General features: G+C 38.8%; 1 protein-coding gene across 7 annotated transcripts in view; it reads right to left on the bottom strand.

Annotated features, from left to right (window-relative positions):
- PRUNE2 (prune homolog 2 with BCH domain) overlaps positions 1-25,180 on the bottom strand; it is a 296,547-nt gene that overhangs the window by 202,324 nt on the left and 69,043 nt on the right. For all 7 annotated transcript variants that reach the window (XM_055272205.2, XM_055272210.2, XM_055272206.2 and 4 more), the window contains exons 5-6: positions 16,414-16,566; positions 13,476-13,570 (exon numbers count right to left, since the gene is read on the bottom strand). In XM_055272205.2, the coding sequence (XP_055128180.1) occupies positions 13,476-13,570; positions 16,414-16,566 (248 nt within the window). The remainder of the gene's footprint in view (positions 1-13,475; positions 13,571-16,413; positions 16,567-25,180) is intronic.

Below are 25,180 nucleotides of genomic sequence, written 5' to 3'. Positions count from 1 at the left end.
AAACTGAAAACTAGATTACATCATGGTATCATGAAAAGAATGTTAATCTAAAATGTTGAGAGGCAAAACATAGACACAAATCTTCACTGTCATGAACCACCTTTTCTAGAAGAGTCTTCTAAAGTTCATTTATAACATGAAAATAATAAGAGACCTATTTCAAAGGGTAGTCATGGAGGTTCAATGAGAAAATAAAAATCAAATGTAAGCTATATACACTCAATAAAGGTATGATAGACATTCAATGAGTGTTGGCTACTATTATGTTCATTTGCTAAAATTCAAATTATTCAAGGTATTGACTAGCACCATGCTATGAATACAATAAGCATCAAGTTATCCTTTTGAAGGAATACGAGAAGACAATAATAAACAACCAAAGCCTAGTTGTAGCATCTTACCTGTTTTCCTGTTTCCACCACTAGGCGACACCACTGACCTATAATAACCCACTCTTCTCCAACAGGCTCAGCACAGCTATCCTTAGCAATCATGTCAATTAAGCAACAGTAAAAAAGATGTCTATCCTACACAGTAACTATCCCAAATTATTCCTTTGTTTGACTCTTCTTATTTCTCTGAGTTGCCACTGGCTATGTGGTATAAATTTGTTCTTTCATTTTAGTGTGTACTAAAAAAAAAAGTCTTTGTTACTTAGGGAACCAATTCAGTATTGACCATGGATGGGAAACGGGCACTCTAACACAAATGTAGTCCACTGTTTCACTTTTATATAGATTTCTTTATCACAAGAAAAGGGAACAATTTTCCTCAAGTTTCACAGCCTGCTTTTCTATGACAAGTTGATACAATGTAGCAATTAACCATTAAAATATTGCATATGATTCTCAGGAGTGTTACAGACAAACTAATTTAAACCAAGGTCAGGTCCCCAAATCAGCAAAATAACTCTGAAGGGAGGGGAGAGAGAACATAAATGAGAAGAAGTAAGCAACAGCTGCTATTAAAAGTAACACTAGGCAGCTAAAACTGGTCTGAGCACATTCCTAAAAATGTAATTAGCCAAATCCTTCCAGAAATTAAACCATCAAAATGACATTATAGTACGCTTTAAAAATGTATTTACAGAGTGAAAGAGCAGTCATCCTAGCATATCACTATGTCCTGAGGGTTTCCCTTCTCATAAAGAAAAATGTAGACAGAATTAGATATTGTGCTATGAAGAAAAGTTCCAATTTTCACATATATTTTGTTAAAAGCTACTTCTTAATTCCCTCAGCAGTGCTAAAGTTGAGAATGAATTAAATCAATAGGCTGGTTTCTGGTTTCTTTGCCCAATTATGGGATGATTAAAATGACTAGAACCAAAGTCTACCAATGACTTTTCCAGATACCAACAGTTATTAAAAGGCAACGAATGAAGACGGAGGTGCTGAGCTCTGCCAGTGTCATGGAGCTTGGTTCTCAGAAAGCCAGACATTGAGACCTCATTTCCTTCATGAGTAAAAGGCCAACTTATCTCCTCTTGCTCAAGGATTTCAATTTCTAGACTTTCTGAAGGTCTAGAAACATACAAATTTTATTTATATAAGGTGCAGTGATGCATAAATTTATTCAAAAATGCTTTTCTGACAATATGCCCATGTCCTCAAAGGTGACTGTGAACCTAAAAGAGAAGTCTCAAATAAGGAGCCACAGGTGCCAGAAATACCCAATTTAAAGGGAAAGCCTTAGGCATTTTGATGACATATGGAAAGACTTTTTCATAGCTTTTTAACCTGAACTTCCAGTAACTTCATAATGCAGGTTATGTACAGTACTACCTAGGTAGTACAGTACTACCCAGGCAGAAGAAGTAGCCGTGAAGAATGGCGCTGTGTTTCTGAAAAGGAGCATGTGGACGTATGGAAAAGGAAAAAGCTGTGCAAAGTGTACTAAGAAAAGGAAAGAGGGGAAGTGATCAAAGTGACATGGAAAATCCATGATCTTGTCCAAATGGTATTATCAGAACTCACGGGTATAGTCCAGGATGGTGAAAGCTCAGGAGGAAAATGATAATCCAGGATGCATCATTGCAGAGAGCAAGCTCTGTGTCTCTAGCCGAATAGAAGCGAGCAGAGAGCGGGGAAGACAGGGCTTCCAAGGCATGAGCCTGAGTCCCCAGCATGCATGATGACCAACGAAGGGAGGCTACGGTGGCTGTGATGTTTTGTGTCCAAAAAGAAAAGACTCTAAAGACTAATTATGTAATTTTATTTGTCCTTTAAACACAACCTGTTATCTTAGCTGCAGGGTGGCCCTACTTTCTCTTAATCTGAATTAAAATGGTTAACTATTGGAATATAACACCACTGGCCAAAGTACATGAAACCACCTAAGTAAATTATGAATCATAAATCAAGGTTCTACTTTCTTCTTGATGGTTAAAGAAATCACAATTCCTTTGTTTTACATTTTTAAAAAAACTATAAGCACTTCTACTACGATATCTCACAAAGAGATATACTTCGACTACACACAAATGATTGGCATGCTAAAATTCTAGTGACCTTATGCTTATGCCCAACAACACATAAATTGTACACTAACAGCCCCTGTATATGCCAGACTGTGGTAGGCAAATAACAGAAGGATTTATAGAAGAGAATGTGACCGGAAGCAATTTTCTCTTGATGGCCACCTTCAACTCCATCCCTCACTAGATGCACATGTGTCCCTGCACATCAAGAATTGGCGTCTAATTCGCAGTGCTGTGCCGGAGCTGATGTGTAACTGTTGGCAAGAGCTGACTGTTAAATTTTCAGGCAATTTGCAAACCCGTTATTTGCAAGTTAAACACAGTCATTATACAAATTAAACTACATAATTTATGTTTAGTAAATTATATTAAAAGCAAAAGTAATACATTCTCAAAACTCATCCCTTCCTAATCATGCCATTACATCTACTGTTATCAATGTTCTTGGGGTCATTTACATCTGTACAGTAGAAAGGCTATATAACGATATACTTCTGCACATCTCTTCCCAAATCTGTTTTGATGATGTCTTGCTGGTATTTTGAAATTGGCCATAGTAAGAGCATTTACGCTATGGAAATTGGAAAAGACTACAAATCAGAGCTTGTTTTACTGGTTTATTGATTGTTGTGACCAGGTATTGGCAAGCTCTGGCCCACAGACCAATTCAGCTCACTGCCTATTTATGAACGGCCCATGAACTAAACACATTCAAATAGTTGTTAAGTTCCTACATAATATCCTCAGTTTGGGCTCCTGGACTGCAAAGCCTAAAATATCTACTATCTGGCCCTTTTCAGAAAAGAATTGCTGACCCCTTGTCTAAACTCGAGAAAGTCATGGAGAAAAACTACACTAAAGATAAAACATGAAAGTGTGTTGTGTCTCTAGTCATCACATTGTGACTAGCACACACACACACATGAATAAGGAAATATTCTTCCAGTATTTGAAAACTATTCTTTAATTCAGCAAAGAAGTCACTTATATTGTTGACAAACAAATGAAGTTCAAGCATAGTTCTTCATTGTTTCAGTTTCTTGTAAAGGGAGAATCAAAAACATCAACTACATTTTTGTTGCAATTACACTCATTCATCGACTGTAATGCAAGAGTTACACAAAAATTAACTAGTTCATTCTATGAGAATTGGTTTTATGAAATTTACAATAAAGAATAAAGAGTATATATTGTGTACTATATATGATATATTGTACATATCGTATATATCCTTTATTTATTTATTTGAGACAGAGTCTCACTCTGTCACCCAGGGTGGAGTGCAATGGCGTTATCTTGGCTCACAGCAACCTCCGTCGCCTGGGTTCAAGCAATTCTCCCGCCTCAGTCTCCCAAGTAGCTGGGATTATAGGCACCTGCCACCACACCTGGCTAATTGTATTTTTAGTAGAGATGGGGTTTCACCATGTTGGCCAGGCTGGTCTCTAACTCCTGGCCTCAGGTGATCCACCCACCTCAGCCTCCCAAAGTGAAGGGATTACAGGCGTGAGCCACCACTCCCGGCCATATACCATATATATCCTTTATATCAGTAATATGTATGAGTGGGTTTTTTTGAGAACCTGTTGTTAAACATTTACTAGCATACCACTGCTGATTCCCCTTATAATCAATCTGGGCTGCTCTTAGGGATGCATATGAATAACAGAAAATGCTGGTGGTGATATTCTGAGACACCTGAGGTTAGGTCACAAGAAAAATTGCAGCTTCCACCTGAGTCTCTTAGAAAACATGTGGCACTATCTTGTGGCACTCCCTTAGAACCTAAGTGTTATGCTCTGAGGAGCCCAAGCCAGGTGACAAGTACCAATTGAGTTCCCAGTTGACCACCATCTGAACACAACTGCAGGAGACACTCTGAGCAAGAACTCCTCAGCCAAGCCCCCTAAAAACCCATAAAACTATGAGAGATAATGATATGTTGTTTTAAGCCTCTAGGTTTTGGGGGTGACCTGCTACACAGCAATAGGTAACTGAAACACCATTTTATTCTGGGGAGGAGACAGTGAAGGGGTAGCTAACTGGGCCCATTGCATCAAGATCCCAGGAATGCAAGGTTGGGGTATTGCAGTCCTGGTTTGTTCCATGCCCTTAGTGTAAAAACACACATGCAGGCATGTTGGGGGTGGGGACTTAACGAAAAGGGAAATGGTTATGAATAATACATGTCCACATTTGCATATAAATCTGAATCACCTAACGCTTTTCTTTACTAAAATATCACCTAATGAAACCCTAACTCTACCTATTTCACTCACTACCAGTCAACAACATTTGGGCTTCCTAGAATGGCATGCATCCCCTCCCATAGTTTTCCTCCTTTCTAGATCAAGCCATATATCTATATTTGTGGCTAGTGTCACTAAAGTTCCCTGCAGCCTGTTGATGAAGTCGTATCCTCATCTTATCTTATTTCACTGTTTCATTCCCATTTCACAGTTGCCAAGGAGAGTCAGTGGAGATTTCTGGGACCTGAAGAGAGTTTATATCTGGGGAGGATCTATGTTTCATATACCCCCACCCCAATCTTCTCTACCTGCTCTATGTGAATACATTTTTATCAGAGTGTTTCAGGGAAAGAGGAAGATCTAGAGCACCACCCTATGCCAAAGAAAGCATGAATGCAGAATGTGTAACTTCATGATGGCTAAACCTTGGATCCCTGCTTGTCAGAGTCCATACAGGCTGCAATAACAAGACACCTTAGACTGGGTAATTTATAAATAATAGACATTTATTTCTTATAGTTCTAGAGGCTGGGAAATCCAAGATCAAGGAGCTGGTAGAACTGGTGTCTGGTGAGAGCCTGTTCCTCATAAATGGCACCTTCTCACTGCATCTTCACATGGCAAAAGGGACAAACATGTGCCCGCAAGCCGTTTTATAAAGGCACTCATACATTCGTGAGAGCAGAATGCTCGTGATCTAATCACTTCCCTAGGCCCCTACCTCTTAGTACTACTTTATTGGGGATTAAATTTCAACATATAAATTTTGGAGGGGCACATTCACACTACAGCATAATCCCTGTTGCAAAATCATAGCTAGAAAAAGTACTCAGGTATTTTGCACCACTTAGGGAAATACTGTTTATTTACAGAGAATCATAACTAGATAGACCAAGTTTTGTGATTCATTTAAGTCCATTTGAAACTGACCAATAGGTAAAGCAGAGAAAAGTTGTCAACAGAAACATCAAGTTGTCTCCAACTTGAGTTTAGCTGGAGATACAAAATAAGAATCCCACCAGGTGCGGTGGCTCACGCCTGTAATCCCAACACTTTAAGAGGCTGAGGCGTGTGGATCACCTGAGTTCAGGAGTTCGAGACCAGCCTGGCCAACATGATGAAACCCCATCTCTACTAAAAATACAAAAAATTAGCTGGGCATGGTGGCGGGCACCTGTAATCCCAGCTACTCAGGAGGCTGAGGCAGGAGAATCACTTAAACCTGGGAGGCAGAGGTTGCAGTGAGCTGAGATTGTGCCACTGTACTCCAGCCTGGGCAACAAGAGCAAAACTCCATCTCAAAAAAAAAAAAAAAAAAAAAAAGAAGAATTCTATTATAAGGCATTTCTAGGTAAAGAGATTTTGCAGACTATTTTTGGACATCTGTAGAAGGCCCTACCTACATACAAATTGTAAATATTCTAAATATTATCAGCTGCAGCCACTTAGCACAATTTTCCTAAGACAAAGTGCTGTTGCTGCTGATATGATAAACCATTCTTTACGCAGGGATTTTTTATTCTTTCATCTCGGTTACATCTCATTACCAAGAACCACTCATAGCTCAATAGGAACGAAAGTCCACTTTTCTGGGTCCATGTTTCACTCTTTTATCCTGCTAATGTCCTCAAGAAGCTAGGAATTATCCGTTCTAAATTAGTTTCAAATTGTAATTCACACTTCAAATGCCTCACGCCGACTGACTGTTAAATCCACACAATCAAAGTTACCTAACCGTATTTGTCATTTGCTTTAAGTGCTTTTGGACTTTTTGACAAAATATGAACTGAGAATTCCTAATTCCTCAGCTACTCGGAGTTTGGTTATTTGGAGTTAACTATGGTGTTCAAAAGTAATGCTGTTTTCATTTCAATAAAAAATCTCTACCATTACAATTTTTCACTAATTGACTGGGATGCTCTATATTTTGAACACAAATTTGAAAAGACTAAATCACAGCAAGAAAAGCCAGAACACCCACATCCTTGAATTCTAGAGACAGTCTGAGAAAAAACAGACTTTTTCCTTCCTACATGATCTGTCCTATCCAATCCTTCTTTCCATAATCCTTTTTCCTATTACTTTTATCTACTTGGCTTATCTTGCCAAATCTTCTCTGTATCAGGCACCAATAATTAGCTTCACTATGAGCACCTAGAACTTGGATGATGTTCATAGTTCAAAAATTAAAATGATTTTTTCAGGAAGCAAAGATGTGAAGACTAAGAGGAAGAAAGTCTGGTACAAAGAGTAGGGAAAGAAGAATGCTAACCAAGGATTGCTTAAGGATGTCTAGGCTGTCTGACACCCTGAGTTTGGGGCAATGACTGACAGCTGATGACTTACTAGTGAACCCCTGAGTGGGCTCAAATTCTAATTAGTCTTGCATGCTGGCACCATGTCCCAAGCAGTACACAGGGCTAGAATAGGACTGGCCTGGGATTTGGGTCCTGGCTGTACAGATTAGAAAAATGATTTAACCTCTTTAGATTCCAATGTCCTTACCTCTAAGATAGAGATTATGGCAGACACTGGCCAATTATTTTCCAAATTGGTTCCTTTTCATGGGCACATCTATTAGATGACATTTTTCAGCCTCCCTCCAGTTAGATGTGACCATGTGACTGAGCCAAGGAAATGTGAGCAGAAGTGATGAGTGTCACATCCAGACCAGATCCATAAAAAACTCCACCCTTGGCCCTCCAAGCTCTTCTCCCTGTTGACAGATAAACTGGAGATGTCCTCCTGGGCAACCTTGGAAACCACATGTTGAAGATGGTCTCTGAATCACCCCTGGCCACCTGACTGGGAACACCAAATAGGATTGCTACATGAGTGAAAAATAAACAATTTCTGGGTTGAATCACTGAGGCTTGTTTATCTGTTCCAGCTGCTGGAGCTACCTTCACCAATACAGGGGTAATCATAGTACCTTTTACTGGGAGGATTAAGTGAGATAATGCTTACTCAACTGCCAGGTACACAGTAAGCACTCACCATCAATTGTCAACTCTTACTGTAGCAAGGAAGAGTTTACAGACGTGAACCCAGAAAGAAATGGATCCACTCAGGATTTAGAACCTAGAGGAGAGTTTTCACATATTTCTATTAGTTGGGCAAAATGGCTTTGAAAAGTCATCTTTTCAAAATATTTCAATATGCAAATCATATGCTCACCAATATGCTAATCAATATGCTAATGATTTACTAGTGATTTGCTGACCAAAATCAAATCATTTATATATTTTGAAAAGGTGAACTTGTTCGAGACCAGTTCTGAACTAACATATGCTCCCCCAAGAAAGGTTATGCACTCTTTCACAAAATAAGAGAGTTAAATACTCTACAGATACTTTCATCTTGGCCTCCAACAAACTCCAAGCTCAATAAGAAATCATATTGTGTGCGTAAAATTGGTAAACCAGATTTCAGACTGGTGTGCTGAGTCTCAAATCCTTGGTTACAGTGGCTCACTTACGCTTCACTGAGGCCTGAGTAAACGTTCCCTTTTGCCAGGAAGGAGTTTAGCAGTGATCTTGGGAATTCATTCTGGTCTGTGCTTGAATGCTAAGGGAAAACGATAGTATTTTGCCCTAGGCAGTGCTCCAAGGTGCAGTATGGCTGGTAATCTCTGTGCAGGGCAGAATGAGTCAGCAGCCTCTGAGTCACTTTACCAGGATGCATCCCAGGCTTCACACAGCAGAGCAGCTGGTCATGAGGAGGTCTGAGGCCCAGAGCACAGCAGAACAGCCCAGAAAGAGAGAAAACAGCCCTGAACAATTCCCTCAGACTCTAGTTCTGAAGAAAGGAGATAAAATGCCAACAGCTAAAAGCCCTCACCGTTCCTCATTTAAAGGAAATTGATATGAAATAAAAATGTGGGAGCAACAGATGAAATATGCTTACCAGGCAGCAGGTTCATACAGGCAATCTTAAAATTTTAAGTTTTATTCTTTTAAGTTGTCTGAAAAATGACTACTTTCACAGTAGTATACAATAGGGGTTGAATTTTGTTCCACAAAAACTTTTATGTTGAAGTCCTATTTGGAACTAGGGTTGTCGTAGACATAGTAAACTAAGATGAGGCCAGGCGCCACGGCTCATGCCTGTAATCCCAGCACTTTGAGAGGCTGAGGCGAGTTGATCGTTTGAGCCCAGGAGTTCAAGACCAGCCTCGGGCAACATGGCAAACCCCATCTTTACAAAAAATGCAAAAATTAGCCAGGTGTGGTGTGCACACCTGTAGTCCCAGCTACTCAGGAGGATGAGGTGGGAGGATCCCTTGAGCCCGGGAGATGGAAGTTGCAGTGAGCCTTGATTATGCCACCACACTACAGCCTGGGCAACAGGGCAAGACTCTGTCTCAAAAAAATAAATAAACATACTAAGATTATTAGATGGGTCCTAATCTACTATGTATTCTTATGAAAAGGGGAAATTTGAACACAGAGATATGCATAGAAGGAAGGTGATGTGAAGATGAAGGCAGAGATCCAGGTGATGCTTCTGTGCACCAAGAACACCACAGATTACCAGCAAACCATCAGAAGCTAGGGCACAGGCATGGAGCAGATTCTCTCCCATAGCTCTCAGAAGGAACTTATCCTACCAACACCTTGACCTTGGACTTCTAGCCTCTAGAGCTGTGAGACAATAAATTTCTATTGTTTAAGATGTCTAGTTTGTGGTTCTTTGTTATGCCAGCTCTAGCACACTGATACAGCACATACACAAGAATAAATCATACTGCAATTGATCATAATAAAGTGTGATCAAGTCAGTGCATGGCTATTGTCCTTCCTGAGTAAAGATGCTAATAATGACTAACAGTCTTTTGGGAGATGCTTAAAGAAGATGTAATAACATTTGGTGTCAGCAAGGGAACCATTAATGTACTGCCGTGAGCAACCTTGCTTCAGTGGCACTTCATTAGAACGAAAAGATGTTTCTTCCCCTTAACATTTTAATATACTGCTTTACTAGGGAGTAAACTAGGCCCAAGAAGTATAATCATTACCAGTTCTGCTGGCAAGGGAATAAAGGCAACGTTTGCTCTTTGATATCCATAAATTCTCTTCTGATGATCAAATCAACAAGCAACAAAAAGGCCACAAAGGATCAGGTGTAACAATAATCAACGAAGTGGATTCCAACGTCATGTGCATTCCCCCACAAGATGCATGCTACTTTCACACTTGGAATGGCTTGGAGGCCGAGCAAAATGAGACTGCAGTTATCTTTTCCCACAGTCCCCTCTGTAAGAAGAGCTGCCCCTCTGGCCATGCCTCTGATAAGGCCATTTCTACACACCGCCCCTCAAAATCTCATCCATTCTGACTTCATGTACTGAGCAAAGCGTTGAAACTCTATTATTGTAATTAATTGCTTTTTATGTATTTCATTCAGTAACTTATATAACAATAAACATTTGTGAGATAACTACAATAACAATGAGAGACAAGGGGTTTAGAAGCTTTCTTCTTATCAGAGTGCCAGATAACCTATAACTATTGACGGCAGTGGTTTCTACCTCCCAAACTCAATGGTTCCCCTGAAGAGCATGCTGTGTAAGTTACAGGGAGATAAATCTTTCTAATTTTCTGAATATTTCCACCCAAGAAAATTAACTGGGTCGTCAGCCATATAAAGGCCATGACTTACACAATGGTAGAATTACAGCATTGGAAAGAAGCATTGAAAATGCAAGGAATCTTCATTCCCATATCCCTGACATGCTGCAGAACCTACAGTTGATTTCTGCCAGTGACAACAGCTAACTACTTTGTAAAGCCTCCCACTCCATTTTTGGAGAGGGGGATAAGCATACTTTCTATAAATATGTGGGCCATTTTTCATCTGTTTGATGTCATCCTTCAACCTTAGTTGTCTGGAAGAAACTGGTTGGGAGAGGAAAAAGTAGGCTGCCTTGGATGCCTAGCTAAGTGGCTTTGCTTTCCTAGCTGATTTATTTAAATCCAACAGGAAATAAAAATCAGATAGCAAAGGGACGAACTGCAAACACCCATAAGTATTAACTAAATATTTGCATTTACTAAGCATCTACTATGTGCCCATCACTGTTACAGAAAATTGAACAGAGAAGTCAAAGATACCATCAGTACCCTCAATTAATTTAAAATACTATCCGACCATGATTAAATATATTAAACAAATTCAAAAGCAATGGAAGATCTAATGTAAAGAGTGAAGTCCTAAGTTGGTCACCTAGACTACATTTAGCAAGAGTTCAGAGGGTGGTAATAAAAAATAGTGAATTTGTAAGAGTTATCATGATGCATCTTGGTTGACCATGCTTTGGAGGATGAGCAAGATTCGGAAAGTCATAGGAACTAAGAAGGTTTCTTTGAGAATATATCTAGATTCAAAGAGCAATTATACAACTGTTCCAAAACCCACAAAATAAGATTATGAGGATTCTGTCAATATTTTTTAAAGTGAGGTGAATGGGAATGAGAAAGGAATGCTGAAATATAATCAAATATGAGTAGGGAGTGGGAAAATACCACTGCATCACAGGACAATCTACAGAGAAAATTAAACTCTGACGTTAACTTGGGAATTTTTCCAGCAGACAGATTGGATAACTGATTTGCATTTTTTCTTTCAAGGAAGATACAGGATGTTACTAAGGAGGTTTTTTTTTTTTTTTCCACTTCTCAGTCATCTTTAATATCCCCATTATGCAAAAGTGAAAAGTTCTCATTCAGCCAATGAGAGTTTAAACTGTGTACCCTTCTTTATTATATACAAATATCCTTCTCCTTTCCTCCAGGATCATGTAATACTTCCAGAGATGTGCTTAAACACCTGATTAATTACTGGACCTCTGTAAATTACTTTCAAGATTAAGATGATTATTTTATCACTTATTCTGCTTGATAGGCATTTACAGTTTAACACATCTGACAAAGCAATTTGCATACCCCTATAATATAAAGGGAGGTACATTAAAGCTACAGTAAGTCTGTAATATTAATAGCCTTAAAATAATTTGCTAATTACAGACAGTTCCCTAAGCAATTACAAGACATTCTATGTTAATTTAGGAAGGAATTCCAAACAAAGCATTTAAAACCTAATAAGATGCCATTAAATGAAGGAAGACAGAGGAGAGGGGAACAGAGAAAGAAAACCCTAAGGCTTGAACTAGTAGAAATGATTCTTAGAGCTACTGACCCTTGCAAGATCCCTGTTTTCCTTGGGTTCTTAGGCACAAAGCAGAGTTCTAATTGATGGTGATTATATAGTTACTATATCACAAATTGAATATATTTGTTGAATTGATTCACATCAATAACTAATCATATGGAGCATTTATCAATCTGAAAGTCCATAGAAACAGTTGATTCAGTTTATCAAGTGCATAAAATGAGAACATGCTCTGTAAACTGTGAGGTGCCACCAAACGTCACAGTCTGCCTCTTAGTTTTCATACAGATTTATAAGCTGATTTATAATGCTTATGAACTGGAAATAAATTTGACAAAAAGATCACAGAAAAGAAAGCACCTAGCTTGCTCTTGGGTTTTCTGAGGATGTAGACACCAATATGAGTGCCTGCTATTCCAGAGAAATAGATACATTGATATAGTCAACATCTCCATGAGAAAAGAATAGGTTGGGTGTGGTGGCTCAACCAGTAATCCCAGCACTTTGGGAGGCCGAGGCAGGCAGATCATTTGAGGTCAGGAGTTCAAGACCAGCCTCACCAACATGGTGAAACCCTGTCTCTACTAAAATACAAAAATTAGCCAGGAGTGGTGGCGGGCGCCTTTAATCCCAGCTACTTCAGGAGGCTGAGGCAGGAGAATCACTTGAACCCAGGAGGTGGAGGTTGCAGTGAGCCGAGATGGTGCCACTGCACTCCAGCCTGGGTGACAGAGCAAGACTCCACCTCAAAAAAAAAAAAAAAAAAAAAAAAAAAGAATAGCAACATACAATTCTAAAAACCAAAAGACAAATTCCTATAGAGCATATTTTATCTCCATAAACTTGACCTGTGAGCTAAGTGCCCAACCAAATGTAGATAACCTGATAAAGACAATACAACAGTAAAGAAATACACAGACTTCTACAAATGCACAAATGTGCCTCTGTAAAATATAGTTCCCATTAGTTAGGTTAATTAACATATAAGTCATTGAAAACTCCCAAAGTAGACAAAAGATAATTCACCAAGGAAACACGCAAAGACAAAAGTAGCATTCACTCTGAGCCATTCAGTTAACAGATTGGAAGGAGGTTTCTTGTTAATTAATACTTGAGTTGTCATCATTGATTACCAAAATGGCTTGCATTCAAATAGTTTTGAAGATCAAAAGACAACTTGTTTTTTTTTCTTTTCTTTTTTTTTTTTTTTAAGAAAAGTTCTATGAACAATACAGGGTGGTACACAGAAAATATGGAAGTGAACCTAATCACACATACCATAATTGCTATTAAACAGGTTAAATATACACCCACATCTGAGTGTTTGTGTTTTAGGCTTTGTTTTACTGAGATGAATGAAAGAGCATTCATCTTGAGAATCCAGGTTTGGCATTTTTCATTGACTTAGCATAGTGTTTTCACCCAAAAAATAACCTGCCACTATATTCCAAGTCAAATGTATCACAAAGAAGCAAAGGACTACCATGGACTTATCCGATGGAGAGAGTTACATTCCAGTTGCTCAGACTGCAATTGTGGGAAATTGATCATTGCTAAAAAAGCATTCCCACCCTTACCTCAAGGTTCATGCTCACAGTACTAATGGCCACTTTTATTTCTCCATCTGACAGTTCCTTTAGATCTTTCAACATTGTCTGTTCAATACTTAAACCTGTGGATGACAGGAAAAAAAAACACTATGTTATACTTGAGGGATTTTTTTTTTGTAATATCAAGGGATGTTTTTAAGAATTTATTCTGTAAATTTCATTCTTTTCCCCCCAAATGTCACTTTTATCCACAATAAACACACACAGACACTAAGGCAATAATCACATCACGTCTGCATCAGTTAGGATCCCAACAGGAAAAATGCACCTCTTTTGCTGCAAAAGAAGATGTGTTAATGGCAGGACACTTACACAGATGTGGGCTGGATGAGAAAGTGAATAAAAGATAATGAGGCATCCAGAGACTAGCAAAGGGACCCAGAAAGAAAACAGAGATCTGTAACTGGAGAAGACTGGCTGCAGAAACTTCCACCTAAGCAGGAAGAAGGCAGGGAAGATCAACTACAGTCTCATTCTTCTCCTTGCCCCCATCCCTACCTGTTCCTAACTCTTCCCATTGGTCAAACCCAACCAGAAGCCAGTGTTGTGGGAGCCCATAAGATTAAATACTTAGGGGTCCACTTCTGGAGCCCCAGAGCAGACAAAGGCAGGGAATGAATTGGTGGAGGTGGAGAAATGAAGAAAAATTAGCATCACCATGCAAACTAGTTAAATAATACCAAACAAAGCCAAAACTGGCTTTCAGGCTGCATTTAGGTAAGCCCCCATGTTTTCTAGTATAATTTCATTCAAAATGCACTTTATAAATGTGACTTATAAGACTATCTTAATTAAGTTGCTTACCCTCGTAATAGGCTCTGACAATAGGAGTTATTAAATTCCCTAATTAATGGGAGTAATAATCCAGAATGGCTAAATTATCCAGAACTGCATAGTTGTAGTCAGTTGACCAATGGAACTCAATGAAATCTATCACAGTAAAGCAGCAAAGGATCTGGCTCGACATTTAATTCTCACACTACATTATTACGTCTGATTAGGCCTACTCTCTTGGGAGGAAGATCTGTAATAAAGCCTGGTAAAGCACTGCATCCTTCCCAAACGTATGTTAAGGCTTCAGATACCACTGCTTGCGCTACCCACTTAGAACACTCTGTCAATCACATGGGGAAACAGACAGGCACTAAATATTTTTCTTTGACTCAAAGATTGAAAAGCCACAATCTTTCACAATGCAGCGTAAAATGATTTATTGAAGACATTGTGACATTAAAAGTTTGGTGTCATTGTGAAAATGAATGACAAAACACATTCCCTTGTGCAGCATACACACACGGACACGAACATCTATGCATAGGTAACAGAAGATGCAATGGACACTGCAAAGGCCCCACCCCGTTTCCTCAAACTTTCCCATCCCAGTGCACCCAGCATGATGCTCCACCAGTACCTGCCTCTCTTTTCCTGAGGGCTTTCCTTGGCCACCAGAGCCTACGCTGGAGAAGTAGCCCACACTCTTCCAGTGGACTGCTGGTAAATGTTTAATGGCCAGTAACAAATCCTGATTTGCAGTGTTTGTCAATTTCAGGGATCTAAATACTCCTATCATGGCTGATCTCAAGCTACCAATCCAACATCGCCCAACTCACAAAATTCCTGAACATTTAACCATCAGCTCCTGGAGCCCAGATGAGCACACCACTGCATCCCTCAGGTGGGACAACCCTGAAGCACGAGTTTACACTCTTTCTCATGGTCTCTGGTGGGATTAAGCTCTGGTTTCCCATGGAGCCAACTTGCTTGCTGAAGCATTCCATTCCCCTGTCAGTGTTGACTGGAACCACCTCCCACATAGACCACTTTGCCTCAGGCTCTGCCCCTCCTGCCCCTGGAGATGGGGTTACTGAACTAAGAGAGAAAGTTATGTAATTTAGTGTTTACATCTTAAAGACATATAGGCTGCGTTTAGGCCTTGCCTGGCCACCTGCCGGCTGTGTGTATTTGATGTTGGGAAAGCAATGAAGGCTTTCTGCACTTCAGTGTCCTCCCTCACCTGCAGACTGGGATGACAAAGCACTGACTCTTGGGGTTGTCATGAGGAGGATTCAGCAAGAACATCCTTGCCAAGCTATGCCATCAAAACCTGTATACAGTAGGTATCCAGTGAATTATAGCCTTTTGTTATTGTAAAACAGTTGATCCAGGAAATTCACTGTCCTGACAAAGCCTAGACTCTCACAACAGCTTCATCAACATAGCCATCTTCTCACTCATTTCCTTCTCAAACTAATTGAATTATGAAATCCCATTGTGCTTGATATTGCTCCTTCCATCTTCTCAAAATAGAATCCTATCAGCATAAGGATTGCATGTAATAATGCACCTGAGATGTGCACTAGACACATGAATTAACCACACATCCAGACACAAAGGCCTCAGAGGAGAGGCCACAGTACAAGCTGTCTATTTCCAGGGCAGCCAACATTAGATGCTTGAAAACCTTCCACCAGCACAAGCAATAGGAAGAAGGTGAAACACGTTCAAATGTACCTTCTCAGCCAGGCGTGGTGGCTCACACCTGTAATCCCAGCACTTTAGGAGGCCAATGCAGGTGGATGACTTGAGGCCAGGAGTTCGAGACCAGCCTGGCCAACATGGTCAAACCCTGCCTCTACTAAAAATGCCAAAAATTAGCTGACTGTGGTGGTGCATGCCTGTAATCCCAGCTACTTGGGAGACTGAGGCATGAGAATCGCTTGAACCCGGGAGGTGGAGGTTGCAGTGAGCCAAGATCATACTACTGCACTCTAGCCTGGGAGATAGAGCGATACTGCATAAAAAACAAACAAAGAAACAAATATACCTTCTCAGGTCTGATGATACTCCATGCCACAAACCATCCCTACTCGGGAGGGACGAGAGAGCTGGGGACAGAGTCACTCACCCTGAGCACTGAACTGGGTCTCCTGTAGGACGCTGATGATGTCCTCTCTTGGAGGCAAGTTAGGAAATTTTTCTTCCAGGATAGAAAGAATTTCCTCCTGCTTCTCTGAGATCTTCTCTGATTCCATGGTCATCCACTTGAAAAGAATGCTACCTGAAAGGTATGAATAAAAATGCTCTTAAAGCTTTCCAGCCAAGCCAGAACAGGGGCCAGGAAAATCAGTGTTTCCTGGCCTCTCAATCTAAGCTTTCCATTTCTGTCTCTCACCTGGACCAGAGTCCTCCACATGTAACATTCAAGAGCCAATTTTTAGAAAACAATTGAACCATCATCCAGCTTCATTATTCTCCAAGTACTGCTCTCTACAACTTAACTGACCCTAGCATACTCTATGGCATAGAATTCATAGAAAAAGGACAAAAATGTGTAGCTTCCCCTAACTCCACGCAAACACACAAAAAGATATGCATCGGTCTTAAGTGATTTCAAAAAGGAAGTTAGTGGTAAACTATTTAAAAGTCCAATCAGCCTTATTTCCTTTAAAGGACCACAGAGAATACAGTTTCCACTCATTATATTATTAATTTTACATACAAACTTCTTCCTTTTCACACTAAATGAATGTATAATCCCACTGTCAACAGCTGAGGAATCTGACAAGGTGGCTAACCTGACGTCCATTTCTGATCTCCCAAGCATCATACACAGTTTTAAAGTCATTTACAATTATCTAATTATAAGGACTCACAAGCTGGGTCTAAATCACAGGTTTAAATTACAAAGTAATTTTCCAGTATGAAAGACCTTGCACAAACTCCTGTGACTTCTGTGGATAATTTCATCTTGAAAGGGAGGAGTTAGCACCCCATACGTACCCTTACTCTTCCCTGCATTCCAAGCCCAGATTAACACAGGGTCACCACGGAGAGAGAAGTTTTGCTTAATGATGAATGATTAAGCTCTCTAAAAATCCCCAAATCTGTTGACTAATCAAAGTACTACCATCTCTGTTTCAGTGTAGCCTTAATGCCAGTCATGGGGGAGGGAAAATGGAAAATAAATAAAAGAGAAAAGAAGGTAAAAGGGGAAATATAGTATCCAGTGAGGGAAAACTATGGTACCCAATCCAAACACATGGCCTGAGACCTACAGAACCTAGAGTTGAGGTCTACGTTTACCATCAAACATGCTGGAAAGTCCCAAGCAAGTCATCTGGCCTCTGTTTCCAGTTTCCCATTTTTAAAACAGGAATAATACTGCTTTCCCAGCTCACAGTGTTATACTAAGCATCAAATGAATGTAAACATCATAAAGAAAAGTAAATATTGCTAAATATATTTAAAGCATTTCATCCATTCATTCCCTCACAAACAATTACTGAGTGCCTTTTATGCGCCAGGCACTGTGCTCGATGCTAACAATTCAAGATTAGGCTGGAGACAACCTTGCCTCTTGAAGCTCACGGGAGATTAGAGGTTACAAATAAGTAAGCACAGACATTTTCAATAGCAGAGAATAAGAAATATTATGGGTGAAATACATAGTACTCTGAATCTAGGCCAATATCTAGGGTTCAGAGGAGTCTTCCTAGAGACAGTTAACCTAAGCTGAGCTTGAAGGATAACTAGGGACTTAAGGCAAAGGCAAGAGGGAGGTCACAACCCAGAAAGAGCCTGTGCAAAGGCACTGAGGTGGGAGGAATTGGGCCAGTTCAAGGAATAGAAAGCAATTAATTCCAGGTAGATGGTATGATTTTAGCAAGGGAAATGATGAAAAAGTAGGTTGCAGAGATAGAAGAGGCAAGACCATGAAGGGCCTTACAAGCCACCTTAAAGTTTGTCTTTTATATTTTAAGAGGGATGAGGAATCTTTCAAGAGTTTTAAGTAGGGAAAGTAACATGCTCACATTTATGTTTTATAAGAATCACTCTGGCTCTCATGTAGAGAAAATTTTAGATAAGGAATACGGGGAGAATCAGTAAGGAGGCTGTTTTGGATAAGAACGAAGGAAAGAACAGTCAGCACACAGAACTAAACAGATTCCATTTCAACAGTCATTTGAAGATGGAGGGCAGCCAGCTAGATTTTGTGTATACACTGTGGTCTGTCAATCTCTGACATAAAACTCACACTATAAAGATTATTTTTTCCGGCCAGGCGCAGCGGCTCATGCCTGTAATCCCAGCACTTTGGGAGGCCGAGGCTGGTGGATCACCTGAGGTCAGGAGTTTAAGACCAGCCTGCCCAACATGGCAAAACCCCATCTCTACTAAAAATACTAAAAATTATCTGGATGTGGTGGTGGGCGCCTGTAATCCCAGCTACTCGGGAGGCTGAGGCAGGAGAATTGCTTGAATTCGGGAGGCGGAGGTTGCAGTGAGCTGAGATCACGCCACTTCACTCCAGCCTAGGAGACAGAAACAAAAACAAAAACAAAACAAAACAAACAAACAAAAAATTCCCCTCTTTATTAAGGCAATGGTAAATATGAATTTCAGAAAAGATCTTCATCTGCCTCTCGCTCTGATAGACTGCTTGTACTAAGAACAAGGATAAAAGCTAGATCAAGTTTTTAAAAATCTGTGAAAGTATCACAGAGTTACCCAAGTAACTGTCTTGGAAGCTAAGGTCCTGGAGAGAGGGTAAGTGCAGAGAAGTGAGCCCAACATTTGGTGTTGCTTTTCCTCATAGGATATTTGCTAATTCATAAGTGATAAAATAAGCCAATAGACTGAAAAAGTCAGCAAATCTAACAGAAGTTTAACAGCCTATGGAGACAAAAACTAAAGTTTAGGGCCCTCTACAGAAAAGGAGTCTTAGCTAAGTAACCCGGTTTTGAGACGGGACCCCTAGAGAGTTATATCCTAGGACAAGGGTTGGAAAACTACAGTCTGGAGATAAAATCTGGCTAATTGCCTGTTTCTATAAATGAAGTTTTATTGGAACACAGCCACGTTCATTAATTCGCATATTGTTTATAGATGCTTTTGTACTATATTGACAGAGTTGAGTAGTTTCAGCAGAGACTGTAGGCCCAGAAAGCCTAAAATATTTACTGTCTGGACCTACACCAATCCCTGCCCAGGGAGAAGGGTGAAGCAAAAATTGATCAGTCTTCCTGAGGACCGAAATCCTGATTTGAATTGGCTTAAGCAGAGAATAGTTTTTTTATCTGCCACTTTTCTAACTGTCTTTGGGGTTCAAAAGTAAATCCTCTTGAGAGCAAAAGAATTTTGTTATCTCTAGTCTCATCATCTCTACATTTTTCATATACACTATTCAGCCATCCATAACAAATTACCAATCATAAAGGAAATAGAAGAAATGACTGGAAACTCTAGAAGAATAAACTCGTGAGGAAAAGAATAGAAACAGAATCAGAGGGGATTTTAAAAATAGCTGAAGAATTACAATAGAGAATTAGAATCTGTGAGTAAAATAATCAAATGAAATTTTAAAACTGTCAATTTAATAACTTAATTTAGAACTCAAATGTTTTTATAGCAGATTAGATGCAGCGGGGAAAAGATTAGTGAATTAGAAAATAGGTCAGAAGAAAATAACCATACTGAAGCATGGAGAGAAAAAGTGATGAAAAATACAGAGATGAGCTTAAGAAAGATGGAGAAATGGAGCAAAGTCTAACAGATAGGCAGTAGTTCCCCTTGGAGAGGAGAGAATGAAGCTGAAGCAATATTTGAAAAGGCAATTGGTATACTAATTTTTCAAAATTAATGAAAGACATTGCTCAAACATTAAAGATAGACTATGGGTTGGGCACGGTGGCTCACATCTGTAATCCTAGCACTTTAGAGGTGGAGGTGGGTGGATCATTTGACGTCAGGAGTTTGAGACCAGCCTGACCAACATGGTGAAACTCCGTCTCTACTATAAATACAAAAACTAGCCGGGCATGACAGTGGGTGCCTGCAATCCCAGCTACTCTGGAGGCTGACACACAAGAATCACTTGAACCCGGGAGATAGAAGTTGCAATGAGCTGAGATCGTGCCACTGCACTCCAGCCTGAGCGATACAGTGAGACTCAGTCTCAAAAAAAAAAAAAAAAAAAGAAAAAGAAAAACTATGAGCCGAAATCAGGATAAAGATGAAGACAAACACCTCTAGATGCCTGATAGTAAAACTGCTAAAAAAAATTATAGAGAGGAAAAAAAAATTAAACCAATCAGAGTAAAAAGGGCATTAAAAGTATGACTGACTTCTCAACTAAAATGATGAAAGTCTAAAGACCAAGGAATTATACCCTCAAAGGGCTAATATAAAATAATTGCCCATCTAGAATTCCATACTGAGTGAAAACAAATTTTTATTTGTTTTTTTTTTGAGATGGAGTCTCGCTCTGTTGCCCAGGCTGGAGTGCAGTTGCATGATCTCGGCTCACTGCAAGCTCTGCCTCCCGGGTTCACGCCATTCTCCTGCCTCAGCCTCCCGAGTAGCTGGGACTACAGGTGCCCACCATCACGCCCAGCTAATTTTTTGCATTTTTAGTAGAGATGGGGTTTCACCATGTTAGCCAGGAGGGTCTCGATCTCCTGACCTCGTGATCTGCCTGCCTCGACCTCCCAAAGTGCTGGGATTACAGGCATGAGCCAACATGCCTGGCCAATAAATTCTAAAAGAAGGCAAAATAAAGGCATTTCAGAAAAAAATGAAAAAAAGCTGAAAGTATGTGTCACAAGATCTACACCAAAAGAAACAGTGAAGGCAGAAAAAATTATCCCATAAGGAAACAAAGAAATGCAGGAAGAAAAGAAAAACATTGGACAATGTAAATATGTGGGTAAGAATAAATTCAACATTCACTGTATAAAATAATTATAGTAATATTTTAAAGAGCTTAAAATTATAGTAATATTTTAAACAGTTTAAAATATTATATATGGATAATTAAAATACATTTTAATAGTAACAAACTGAGGAGAGGCTAAGTAGAGAGAAGGTGTTTTAGGTTCTTAGATTGTCAGGGAAATGATAAAATTATCAATTTATATGATATTTTAACTGTATGTTGTAATTGCTATTGTAACCTCTAAAAGAATATCAGAAACACTTATTTAGTATATAGCAGTAAAGAAATGAGAGGAAAAGAAGAAAATGTGTGACAAGTAGGAAACAAACAGCAAAATAATAAATTTAAACCCAGATGTAACAGCAATTACATTAAACACAGAGACAAAGCACTTTGATTAAAAGATAAATATTATCAAACTGAATTTTAGAAACCAAAATGACAATATACTGTTTACCAGAGCACACCTTAAATATAATCATTGGAATGTTGAAAGTAAAAGGATAGAAAAATATAAACATGCTAACACCAATCACAAGAAAGTTGGTGTAATATGCTAATATCAAACAAAACAGACTACAAAACAAGAAGAATTACATGAGATTAAGACAAATATTTCTATATTAATAAGGGGTCAATCCTCCAGAAGATACATCAATTCTAAATTTGTATGCACTAATAGCATAGCTTCTAAATATATAAAGCAAAAACTGAAAAAACTAGATGAAAAATGAGATAAGTACACAGTCACAGTGGGAAATTTTAACACATCTCTCGCAGCAACTCAAAGAACCAGCAGGAAAAGGTATGCAAAAATATAGAACATTTGACCACCAGGAGTAACAAACTTGACCTAATTAACATATATTAAATTGTTATCAACAGTGGTGGACTATACTTTCTTTTCTAGTGCAAATGAAACATTTACCAAAATTGACCATCTGTTGAAGCAGAGTTCAAGTTCTAATAAATTTCAAAAGGTGGCCACTATAGAGTTATAGTCTGTGGCTACTTGAAAAATAGTCTAAAAACAATAACAAAGTAAAAACAATGCACTTCTAAATAACTCATGGTAAAAGAAGAAATCACAATGTAAATCAGAATCTATAATACTTTTAACTAAATGAGAATGAAAATATGACATTTTAAAGTGTGAGATTCAACTCAAGTTGTGCTCTAAGGAAATTTTATACCCTTAAAAGCCTAAGTGTTAAAAAAACACACACACATTAAATTCACCCAAGAAAAAAGGTAGAAGGACAAATATAATAAACACAAGACCAAAACTTAAAGATGAAGGAAACAAACACATACGGAAGAAATCAATAAAACAAAACTTTGATTTCTGGAAAAAACTAATATAAGTAGTTTTGAAAACAACTCAAGAAAAAAAGAGACAGGAGAGAAAGAAGACATAGTTTGCCAATATTAATAATGAAATTGTGACATAACTATAGATTCTACTGACATTAAAAGATATTAACAACTTGGTTTTAATAAGTTTTAAATTTTAGAAGACATGGACACCACTAGAAAAATTCAACTTGTCAAAACTGGCAGAAAAAGAAATAACTGGAATAGTTTTGCATCTATTTAAAAATGAATCCATAGTTAAGTTCATAATTCCAAATATTTAAGAAATTTTAATTTTACACAAATTACTCCAAAGAATAGAAAATGAGAGATTTCCCAAAAGTCTAAAGACAATGGAATTATATCTTCATTTTATGAATTTTATGAATCTAGCAAAACCTTAATACCAATACCTGATAAGGCATTACAAGAAAGAACAAAGGCAAGTCTCTGACATAAACATAGATGCAAAAAACTTTTCTTAAAACTAGTCCCAAGTCAAATTCAACAATTTATAATAGGATATTGCATAGCCAGCAAGTAGGGCTCCCCCAAGAATCAAAGTACAAATTAACATTCAAACAGCAATCAGTTAGAATTGATCATATTAATAAAGAGGAAAAATCCTATGATCACCTAGATAGATAGATATCAAGTAGTAAAACTACTTCAGAAAATCCCAAAGTTAATCATTATGTGAAATCTTAGTCAAGTAGAAATAGAAGACAACTTCCTTATTTGATGAATGGCATTTATAAAAACCAAATACAGGCCAGGCACAGTGGCTCATGCCTGTAATCCCAGCACTTTGGGAGGCCGAGGTGGACAGATCACGAGGTCTGGAGATTGAGACCATCCTGGCTAACACGGTGAAACCCTGTCTCTACTAAAAATACAAAAAATTAGCCGGGCGTGGTGGCGGGCGCCTGTAGTCCCAGCTACTTGGGAGGCTGAGGCAGGAGAATGCCATGAACCCAGGAGGCAGAGCTTGCAGTGAGCCGAGATCGCGCCACTGCACTCCAGCCTGGGTGACAGAGCGAGACTCCATAAAAAAGAAAAAACAACAACAACAACAACAACAAAACAAATACAGAAAGCAGACGTCACAGTTAATTGTGGAATACTGAAAGGCTTCCACTTCAAATCAGGAATGAGACCAAGATGCCAGGTGTTGTTGTTGTTGTTGTTGTTGTTGTTGTTGTTGTTGTTGTTGTTTTTAGGATGGAGTCTTGCTTGGTCGCCCAGGCCAGAGTGCAGTGGCTGCAATCTTGGCTCACTGCAACTTCCGCCTCCCAAGTTCAAGCGATTCTCCTGCGTCAGTCTCCCGAGTAGCTAGGATTACAGGCATGCGCCACCACACCTGGCTAATTTTTGTATTTTTAGGAGAGATGGGGTTTCACCATGTTGGCCAGTCTGGTCTCAAACCCCTGACCTCAGGTGATCCGCCCACCTCAGCCTCCCAAAGTGCTGGGATTACAGGTGTGAGCCACCACTCCCGGCCCCAAGATGCCTATTATTGTTATTCTTACTCAACACCACACTGTGAATCCTAACCAGAGTACAATAAGGCAAGCAAAAGAAGTAGAAAGTATAAATAAAGGAAAATAAAGAATAAACACTGTCTTTCCTCATAGATGACACAATTATGTGTGCAAGAAAAGCTCAGAGAATCTACAAATGAGCTCAGGATAGTCAATAAATTTAGCAAGTTTGCTGCATTAAGGTCAATAATACAAAATTACCTGTATTTCCATAAATAATCACAAATAATTAAAAATCAAAAATTTAGAAATGTGATAGAATCAAAATATTAAATACTTCATGTGCCCTGGCTTACAGTCAAACCAAGAATCCAATTTCTTTGATTTGGGGATCTTATTTTTTAAAGACATAAAATGCAAAGGCAGTATTAAGAAATTGACCTAACAGATAACTACATTAAACAGAGACCTATGGAATAATTTAGTGAAAACAGACATCTGATATTGGCTTATAGTTAAGTTTGATATAACTATTACAAAGGAGATGATATACTGATAAAAGTATTAAAACTAACTCAGAAAAATGCTCATGATACTCTGAGCGATTTTTACTGCACAAGAACAGCTGCAGCCCAACTTTATCCCAGGAACTCATCTATGGCAAATTTTTCTACCTTACATTAGAAACCCATTTAATTACAAACTTATTTTTCTGTATCATGACTTACAGCAGCCAGAGACACCTCTCAGCAAATTCAAACCTATTTTTGTAGCAAGCACTGACCTAACTTACGGCAAATTTTGCAGAACGAAAGAAATACTGAAATCCATAAGGACGTACCCCAAAGTATCTTAGCTATTTATAGGCAAGGTAGAGGGAAGGAGCGATTAACAGCAAGCAACAAAGAAAGCAATTATGAGGAAATAGTAACAAACACTTCATTCCATTAGAAAAGAAAGCAAACACAATATTCTTTGCTCAAAAGAATGGAGAAGTGAAGGACCTCTTGCCAAAAGCAATTGCAGTGCATTAATATTAAACATGATCTAATGAAGTCAGAAATTGTTGGGGGAAAACATTCAACACAATAAAGGCATATTCTGCATGACAAATTCTTAATAGA

The sequence above is a fragment of the Symphalangus syndactylus genome, chromosome 3, assembly GCF_028878055.3.
Source record: "Symphalangus syndactylus isolate Jambi chromosome 3, NHGRI_mSymSyn1-v2.1_pri, whole genome shotgun sequence".
NCBI classification, from domain to species: domain Eukaryota; kingdom Metazoa; phylum Chordata; class Mammalia; order Primates; family Hylobatidae; genus Symphalangus; species Symphalangus syndactylus.
The sequence above is the reverse complement of the archived record's forward strand: the minus strand, read 5'-3'. Positions and strand labels throughout refer to the sequence as shown.